This window comes from Coptis chinensis, chromosome 2, assembly GCF_015680905.1.
Source record: "Coptis chinensis isolate HL-2020 chromosome 2, ASM1568090v1, whole genome shotgun sequence".
NCBI lineage: Eukaryota > Viridiplantae > Streptophyta > Magnoliopsida > Ranunculales > Ranunculaceae > Coptis > Coptis chinensis.
Window position 1 is genome coordinate 57,206,639 of NC_141457.1, and position 9,669 is coordinate 57,216,307.

A 9,669-nucleotide genomic window follows, 5' to 3' on the forward strand; every position below is an offset into this window, starting at 1 on the left:
TTTTTAGTTTTGGAATTTGGTGCGTTTGATATTTTTGGTGATACTGGCTTTTTAGAACTGTTGTGATGGTGGGCTTGTTGTTGGCTGTTTCTTTATTCTTCCTTTCCCTATTTATTGTGTATCTATTATGTGTATCTGTGTTACCAAAACCACCTTTGCTAATGATTCTTTGAAACATTTTATTTTGGGGGTGTCCGGTAGGGGACTTCAAGAAAAGTTTCAATAAGAGTACGTTTGCTTTGAGTCGCCCTTGCATCAAATCTAGGTTATGGTATTAGAATGCTAAGGAAAACATACGAGACAAACAATTGTTTTTAGTCAATGGTTCAACCAAATTTCGACACTTACTCAACATGTTTAAGGTGTGCTATATTGCCGAGGTCAAAGGCCAGCACAAACTATTAAATGTTCGGTGCAGCACATTACCAGAATCTTCTCGAGCGCCCATCCTAAGGAACTAAGTGGGTACCAACGATAAAATGTGTCTATAAACTCCAGGGATCTGATCATATAATGGTTATAGTGGCGATTGTTGAAATGCTAGTATGCTACTTATATAAGCTGATTTTCAATGGTTGCATTTCACTTATATGTTAGATATGTCCTTAATTTCTAATGCTATTTTACAGATATGTCACAACAAATGGCTTCCAACTCTACGCAACAACCCACCATAACTTCGTTAACTGATGGTAGTGTGACTGCCCAAGCTGAAAATAGCGTTGTTCCACCTATAGGTGATCAGCCTCCTAACGAAGCCATGACGACACGAAAGAGGAAGGCACCAACGAAGACGTCAAAAGCTTGGAAAGATTTTACTGAAGTAATAGTGGGTGGGATTAAGAAAGGGAAATGCAGCCACTGTTTTACAGAACTTGCTGTTACTAGGGGGTCTACGAGTAGCCTTCTTAGGCACCGACTTACTTGTATACCTCGAAAGGCTAGCATCTCTGGTAAGGGTCAGCAACATCTATTACATTTTGGTGCTGATAGTGGTAGTTCTTTAAGTACTTACAAGTTTGATAAAGACATGATAAAAGAAGTAATTGCTAAGATGATTATGGTGCATGAGTACCCTTTTAGAATGGTTGAACATGAGTGCTTTTTGTTGCTTTGTAAAATGCTTAACCCACGATTTGAGGTAGTGAAACGCAAAGCTATTAGGCAGGAATGCATAAGAGTTTATGGTTGTGAAAAAGCTAAGTTAAAGTTAAAGTTAGCTAGTGTCGATAGAGTTAGTCTAACTTCAGACTTGTGGACCTCAAATCAAACGAACAAATTTTACATGTGCCTCACTGGACACTACATGGGCTCTGATTGGAAGTTACAAAAGCGTATCTTGAACTTTTGTCGTTTGCCCCCTCCCCATACTGGTGTTGCCATTGCAGATGCAATTCATGAGTGTCTTATTGAGTGGGGACTCGAAACTAAGATTTCAACAATCACCCTAGACAATGCATCTTCAAATGACAAAGCTATAAGTAGTTTGAAAACTATTTTTGCATCCAATGAAAACCTGTTTTTTGGTGGTAAGATATTTCATGTTCGGTGTTGTGCCCATATTTTGAACCTCATGGTGCAAGATGGGCTGAAAGAGATTGACGGAGTGATTGTAAATGTGCGAGAGAGTGTCAAGTATGTGACTTTGACTCCTTCACGACTTCACAAGTTTAATGAAATTGTCAAACAATTGCATCTGCCAATTGCAACCTCTAAAAGCTTGCCTTTGGATGTTTCTACTCGCTGGAATTCTACTTATGCTATGTTAGCAACTGCTATTGAGTTCAAAGATGTGTTTGTGAGGTACCAAGATAGAGAACCCAACTATGTTTGGTTACCATCTGATGAGGATTGGGAGCGAGCTGAAGAGGTGTGCAAGTTCTTAGAGATTTTTGATGAAGTCACACTTATTTTTTCTGGAACTTCCTATCCTACTTCAAATCAGTTTCTCCCTGAAATTTGGAAAATAAAGGAATTGTTGAATGACATGATATTTGATGAGAGAGAGTATATTAGGAGCATGACTAAGGAGATGAAGGATAAGTTCGACAAATATTGGGGAGAGTGCAACCTGTTAATGACACTTGCAGCAGTTTTAGATCCTCGGTATAAGATGATATTGATTAATTTCTGTTTTCCTAAGATTTATGCACCCGATAAACTTCAGAAATGTAAAGATGAGGTTAAAGATGCTTTGTACGACTTGTTTAATGATTATGTTTCAAAAGATGCAGAAAGAAATGCTAATAGTGTAGCTAGTGGTAGTGGAGTTGGTGCTTCAAAGGTGAAAACTAAGAGTAGGAATGAGTTTGATACGTGGGCGAGGCAATTGGATATGGTTCAGCCAAACAAATCTGAGTTAGATATATACCTAGAAGAAAGCATTTACCTACCTGGAGAAGAGGATGCTGATTTTGATGCTTTAACTTGGTGGAAAGCAAATACTCTTAAGTTTCGACACCTTTCAAAACTGGCTAGGGACATACTCTCTATTCCGGTTACCACCGTTGCTTCGGAATCAGCTTTTAGTGCTGGTGGTAGGGTTCTTGATCAGTATCGTAGCTCATTAAAGGCTGATGCAGTTGAAGCTTTGCTTTGCGGCGGAGATTGGTTGCGCGGTGATAGTGGGATTGAAGAGTTGTTCAATGTAAGTGCTTAATTGATTTTTCTGTTTAAATTTATTTGTTATAATGCTTTTGTAATATTTATCTTGTGATATAAAATTGGGCGTTTAATTTACTTTGTAGGTTGAGGAAGAGAATAATGATGATTAACTCTTGCAAGAAGGTTTGGGAATGAATGTAAGTTTTGCGAATGATAGTAAGTGAGCCTCCCTTTGACTTTATAATCTACTTAAGGATGAAAATGGGAGGTTGTTTCTTTGTCAGTTCTATGGTAATATGGTATTGCCACCACTTTCCATATCTTTTTAGGCTATATATCATTTACCCCTATGCACCTAACACTTTGTGTATTGTTGCGTTCTTTTTGTGTCGGTGAGGGAGCCTTGTGTACATAGTACAATTACATGTTTTTTTTGTTCTAGTGATTGGAGTTTTGCTTGCATCTTGGCCTTTTAAGGCAAAGACAAAGATCAATGTGCACATATTCAAAGCAAGATGTTGCAGTTGTCAAAGACTCAAAGTTGCATCATAGATTGATATAGTATGATTTTTTTTTTTTGTTCATAAAAGTCTTTGGATGATAGAGTCATAGATTGACATAGTCTGACTTGTTTTTGGTATTAAAGTCTTTTGGATTTTGGAATGTAATAGGTACTGGATTGTGGATTATAGTATTAATATTATATGGCACTATGAACTTAAATTGAATTGCAATGGAATGTTATATGTAGTCTCGCAGGGTATTTTTTTTTTTTTTGGTTCCAGAGTAGACTCTTAAGTAAATTTGATGTTGAGTCTTGTTTGATGTCTCTGATATTTTTTTTGAGTTTAAGCTCGAGTTTGAGTTTAGATGAGTATAAATGAGCTTAACTCGAGTTCAAGCTCGAGCTCGAACTCAAACTCGTAGTGCAAAACGAGTCGAGTCGAGTCGAGCTCGAGCTATTAGTACAATTGGACGAGTCGAGTTTGAGCTCCATATTAAGCTCGAAGTCGAGTTCGAGTCGAGCTTGAGCTTACTTGCTAAAGGTGCGAGTCGAGCTTGAGCATGGCAATACTCGACTCGGGTAGCTCGATGACCAGCCCTAGTCCGTCTGGTCTAGGATGATGGTCTTCTTTATAGTTTTTTTTGTGATGCTATTTTTTTTTGGTTAGGTCGGACCTGTCTGGGATGACGATTTTCCTCAAATCAGTGAGGTTGGCCTTCCCTGTCAGGTCGGACCTATCTGGGATGTCGGTCTTCCCTGTCATGTCAAACCTATCTGGGATGACGTTTTTTCATAACTTATTAAGTACCTTTCCTTGACCATCAAATTGGCTCGAATAGCTAGATGCCCTGGTCGTGCCCATGTGGAGAGGGATACCTTCCATTGTCTTTTATTGGAGTTAGAGATCTTTGGCGGTATGCACGATCAGCTCTGACCGGTGATTGTCTTTCTCTATCCCTATAACCAGCCTGTCTAGGCCGATAGTCACCCTTGGTAGGGTGGTCGGTATAATTATACCACTTCTCCATGTTTGGTTGCTCTTGTCTACGGTACCTGCCTTCCCAGTCATGTCGGACATATCTCGGATGGCGGTCTTCCCTGAAATTGCTTCTCTGAGGTAAATCTTCCCTTTGAGATTGGACATGTCTAGGGTAGTAGTTATCCCTGCCAATTTGATTTTCCCCATAAGTTCGGGTAATAGGGTCATTACATTTAGAGGGTAATAAGGTAATTACTTGAGAAATAACACGTTGCTAAAGACGATGAAGTGGATCTTCAAGACGGTCTAATACACTGGAATGGCCTGCATCCCTGCGTGGTCACCTTAATGTTGTTGAATTGGCAACATCGTCCACCGGCCTTTGCCTCTTTGCCAGCTTCCTTCTCAAGTTCCTATTTAAATTTTTGACTCGTTGTAACTCACGCTCAACTGTATTAGGGGTGAATTGGCTGTTATTATCACATTTTTCGTTAGTTGGTGTGAGAGTAATGTCCACGTCCATATCCATGTCAACTGAAGGATTGGCATGGACGGATGGCGAACCGCGTGGAAGATTACTGCCTTGCAGGGTTTCTTGTTGCAAGATTGTTAGGGGTGGTGGCAGAGGCGTTTGTACTGCCGTTTGCGGTGGCGATGGCGGCGGTGCTGCTGCAGTTGGATGTTGAGAATTGTTCCTACCACTAGGAGCAACTCGATTGTTCAACGGTTCTTGCATTGGCCGACTTGAATTTCGAGGGTTGCGATTCCTATTGGCAAGAGGAATATGTTGACTGTTCGGTCTGCTTCTTGTGCTTACCATCTTAATTGTTTAACGTGATAATGGATTCAAAATCCCTACAGACGGCGCCAATTATGTTTCGGCAGTAACCTGCTTCAACACAACGAGAGCAATGGTAAAGAACGCACTAAGAAACAGAGGAATTTGATGTTGAGAGAGATGAAACTGAACCAAGATAATGATTGCCTACGTACCCAAGATCTATTATCTAGGGATCAAGTTTCAACGTAGTTCCTTATTGTAAGAGAGAATATTTTTTATGAATTGGTAGAGACTGAGTCCTAAGAGGACTGTGTTTGTTTGTCCAAAGAATTGTTATCTCTTTGAACTTTTATCCTTATTTTTCTACAATAATAAACTTGAACATATTCATAAATAGACCAGTTATTGGGTGTAGCTAAGATTAAGCCTTTGGGCTTAATTAATTTGGACTAGATTCGTGGATTAATGAGCCACAAAGTGGGAGTCTATACAGTATATAAAAAAAGGCACAATGTGGACGCAACTCTACCTTAAATCGATATCTCTCTTTGCGATTATTGTTGAATGTTGACAACTTGACATATAAATATATTTTTTCTTTTCTTATTACTTCATTTTTCTAGTTCATGACTGCATGTTACAAATTTGATAGTGTCAAATGTTTAAGTTATATTTAGCAGATTTAGGAAAACAGTACTCTCAAGTCTCAAGAGCCAATTTATCGTTTTATTTTTGAAGACAAGTTTCACACTTCTTTATAATATTTTAACCTAAGAGGCTAAGAATGAACAACTACCAAAAGTACGCAATTAACTACAAGTATTAGAACTTCCAACATACCATACCACCATTTTCTCCCTGACCATCTCCTAATTATCCATTTCCATCTAACCATCTCCTATCAACATTCAAAAAATTTCTCTTCCCTCTAATTATTACAAAATAAAAATAAAAAATAAATATTATAAATCGGGTTTCCTTTTTTTTTTTTTTTTTTTTGTCCTTTTTCGTTTATTAGGGGTGACTTCGGATCGGATAAAGGGCTCTCGGAAAAAATCCTTTCCAAATCCAATCTAATTATTTTTCGGATAACAATTAACTTTCCGAATTCGAAAAGTTTGGAAAATCGAAAAAATTTCATAAATTTTGAAATCCACAAAAAACGAAGTAAATCAGAAATTTGAATTATATAATCAGATTCTCTTTTAGGATAACAATTTTTTATCTAGTTAATACATTTATTTAGCAATTATTTTGAAATATATTAATTCAGTAAACTTTTTAACACGTTCATTCAGCAAGTTTTTTCTTCATGTTAATGCATTAATTCAGTAAGTAGGAAAATGAGAGAAATTGAGACATATACTAGAATGACAATATTGATTTCTTGAAGTTGTGAGAGCATTTCCAATGCAGATGAATATCAAGGGGATGTGACAATATTCACCTCCAAATGGTCAAAAACCTTTGCCCAATGCAAATATGAACATCAAGGTGACTATTTTCCCAAGTCAAAACGAGAGTGAAACCTTCAATCGAGATAGTAGTTGAGTTGGGAACTTCGGACGGGATGTTTTATTCTGTCTCGTGTGTTTTTTTTTAAAAATTTTTTCGGGGTTTTTTTTTTTTTTTTTTTTTTTTTTTTTTTTTCAGAAGGAACCGTGTTTTTTCGACTTTTTTTTCAAACTTCAGACGGGATGTTTCATTCCGTTCGGCGCGTTTTTTCAATTTTTACATTTAGACGGAATCAAACATCCCGTCTAAGAATAATAGTCATATTTGCATTGGGCAGCCTCACCTTACTTTTCACCAAAACGGTGGAAAAGAGGGGAAATAGAGCTGACGTGGAGGTGAATAAGAGTGGCTTATAAGTGCCTTCTAGCTTAGTTGGTAAAATCTTTGGGTGATGATACCAGAAGTCTGGGGTTCGAACTCTGCTACATACAATTGAGTTATTGATCTATTTAAAAACAGGTTTGCCCACACATTTTTGCAGGTACCGACTAGTAAAGTTGGTAAAATCTTTAGGTGATGATACTTGAAGTCTGGGGCTCGAACTCCGCCAGCATCAAAGAGTTACTGATCTCATTTAAAACAGGCTTGCCAATCAAAAAATAAAAATAAAAAATAAGAGTGGCTTGCATTGGGAGTGCTCTAAGAGAGACAATATTCTATTTCTCGAGGGTTTTTATTTATTTTGTAAACTATCTACAGTTTTAATTTAGTAATTATATGAAATAGAACGCAATATGTTATTAATCGAAAATCAGATTGGATCGGATTTTGAAAACACATCCAATTCCGATCCAATTATTTTTCGGAAAAATCAGATATCGGAATTCAGATATTGAAACACAAATATCATTGTAAAATTCGGAAAAATATCATATCGAAATTCGGAAAAATTTAATTTTCGGATGTTTACCCATCATGCATCATAGAGTGCTCGGCCACAATGTTCACTTTATTTTCTAGAGATGACATAGGACGAACACTTCCTACTCAAGTCCTCAAGTCCTCTTGGAGTCTTGGCGTATGTATAATTTTTTTTCGATAATTAACTTGGCCTACCGCCCATCAAAATATTCACCATATAATTCACTTGCACTATATTGTTCCAATTTGACATAATGCATGACGCCCATTACTAATATTGAGCCATATACAATATACAGAATTACAGATACACTAGTGTGAAAAACAGCTGTGTTAGGTTTGGCTGGCTAAATAAATCCACGATTTCTTTGCCTAAAACCTACCAAATCACTAAAATATTCTATCCCAGAAGAAACCTGGAAGATTCCAAAATTAGTCCAACACATTTATCCAATTTGGATTAAAAAATAGGATTGCCTTGAAAACTACACCTTTTCTTCCTCTATAAAAATCCGACTTCTCTGTCTCTCAAAACCTTCTTTCCCTTCAAAATTCATTCTCATCTCTCAAATTCCTTTATTGATTTCTCCCTTTTCATTGCGTTAAAGCCTTTTAGCTTCTTGGATAATTTGATTCTTGTGTTCTTTGTAGAAAATTCAGCTAAGTAGAAAAATTCTGAAGTTGACTTGTTTGATATTTGGGTTTCTTTTTGTTTTTACGATCAGTTAATTGTTATAGGCAATACCCATTCAGGAATTTTTCTTTCATTTGGTGATTTTGGAAATTGTCCGTTTTTTCTCCCAAAATTCTCAAATTGATCAATTTTTCTTGCATAAATTCATGTTCTGAAGATTACCCAGTCCTCAAAATTCAATATTTTGGTATAAACAAGGTTTGATTGGGTCAAATTTCTCAAATTCCATTATTTGAGTAGTTATTTTGCCTCTGTTCCTTTGAATTAGTCATAATATTCTAATCGATTTCTGTATTAAGGTTTTGGGAAATGATTTTAATTTTATTGAAGTGGAAAACTTATTTGTAGGTCTAGGATATATGAATTATTACACAACTCTCCGACGTCGTATTCGTCTTCTTCAGTCATTCTCTGTTGTATTTCTATACTGGTTTTATGTGTTCTCATGAAGTAGACCTATTGGATTGAACATTTAGTTTCACCCTTTGCAAGTATTTATTGAATTGGTTTTCGAGTTTGCATCATTATTGGCCAATCTTTGAGAATGGCATCTGTGCAACTAGTAAGTTCTGGTTCTGAAGGAGACGGGCAATACGTGATGGTGGATGAAAGGAAGAAGAGAAGAATGTTATCTAATCGAGAATCTGCTAGGCGATCGAGGATGAGGAAGCAGCAACACTTGGATGAACTGTTAAACCAAGTTTCTCAGCTGCAAAAAGAAAACAATGAGATAGTGCAGCATGTAAATGCCACGACGGAGCTCTATGTTCAAGCGGAATCGGAGAACAATATTCTGAGGGCTCAGATGATGGAGTTGAGTGATAGGTTGCAGTCATTGAACTCGGTTCTTTATATTGTGGAAGAAGTTAGTGGATACTCTATGGATATCCCCGAAATTCCAGACCCTTTGCTGAAACCATGGCAGCTTCCCTGCCCATCTCAGCCGATCATGGCGTCTGCAAACATGTTCCAGTTTTGAAGTATCAGATCTGTGCACGGAGAATATTAGTCTGATAAGTCTTTGTTTGTCCTGGTTCTTATGTGTCTGGTCTAGTATCTTATATTTTTGTGTGTTTTTATGCGAACATGTAGTCTGAAGGTGTGAGTTCTGTGTCTAGACTTGATATTTCATGTCTTTTTAGTTGAATTGTTATGGAAGTATTCTGTTTTTCCAGATTTTTAATTGTTAAGTATCGACAAGTTTTGCGTGTTTTTTCTACATTGTAGTATGCACTGATTTAATCTACAATTTGGCAAAGTCTTCTCATCCAGAGAAGGTAACTGCAGCATAGTAGCAAACGCTGTCAAGCCTGAAAACAACTAGAGACAACACCTTGCCCAAGTGATGTCCTATTTAGATATGTATGTTACTTTTTTTTAGGTAACCTTCCAAATAAAGACAGACAGAAAGAAAGATATGTATGTTACTTGTTAGCAATTCTCCGAATAATTCGCAAATAATACTCTAATTGAATTTTTGATTTACGCACTTTTCAAATTTTTGATTTACGCACTTTTCAGTAATTCGGAATAATTCTTGTAAAACATAAATTTCCGATTTATTCAAAAATTCATTTAAAAAAACTTTATATAATAAAAACAGATGGAAAACCAAATTCTTGCAAAGATGAGTAGCATGAAGATAAAACAAAAGAGTAAACTATGAAGGGCAACATTCTTAAAAGTTTAAAAGATTTTGTATGTGTGATGGACATTTTTTTTTTGCAATT

General features: G+C 36.7%; 2 protein-coding genes across 2 annotated transcripts; both read left to right on the plus strand.

Moving 5' to 3' along the window:
• The first annotated feature begins 353 nt into the window (after positions 1–353).
• On the plus strand, positions 354–2,975 carry LOC147516781 (zinc finger BED domain-containing protein RICESLEEPER 2-like). The gene is made up of 2 exons (XM_086589230.1): positions 354–2,647; positions 2,748–2,975. Exons 1-2 carry the CDS (start codon positions 632–634, stop codon positions 2,772–2,774), a joined length of 2,043 nt encoding a protein of 680 aa, XP_086445356.1. The 5' UTR covers positions 354–631; the 3' UTR covers positions 2,775–2,975.
• A 5,508-nt stretch (positions 2,976–8,483) lies between these two features.
• On the plus strand, positions 8,484–8,918 carry LOC147516782 (bZIP transcription factor 53-like). Its single transcript, XM_086593374.1, has one exon. It carries the CDS (start codon positions 8,484–8,486, stop codon positions 8,916–8,918), a length of 435 nt encoding a protein of 144 aa, XP_086449500.1.
• Positions 8,919–9,669: the final 751 nt, after the last annotated feature.

Bases quoted from the DNA above. Each gene is read 5' to 3' on its own strand.
- LOC147516782 (XM_086593374.1), top strand. From the start codon at position 8,484: ATGGCATCTGTGCAACTAGTAAGTTCTGGTTCTGAAGGAGACGGGCAA.
- LOC147516781 (XM_086589230.1), top strand. From the start codon at position 632: ATGTCACAACAAATGGCTTCCAACTCTACGCAACAACCCACCATAACT. The intron at 2,648-2,747 runs GTAAGTGCTTAA...TTTACTTTGTAG, and splicing joins GGATTGAAGAGTTGTTCAAT to GTTGAGGAAGAGAATAATGA.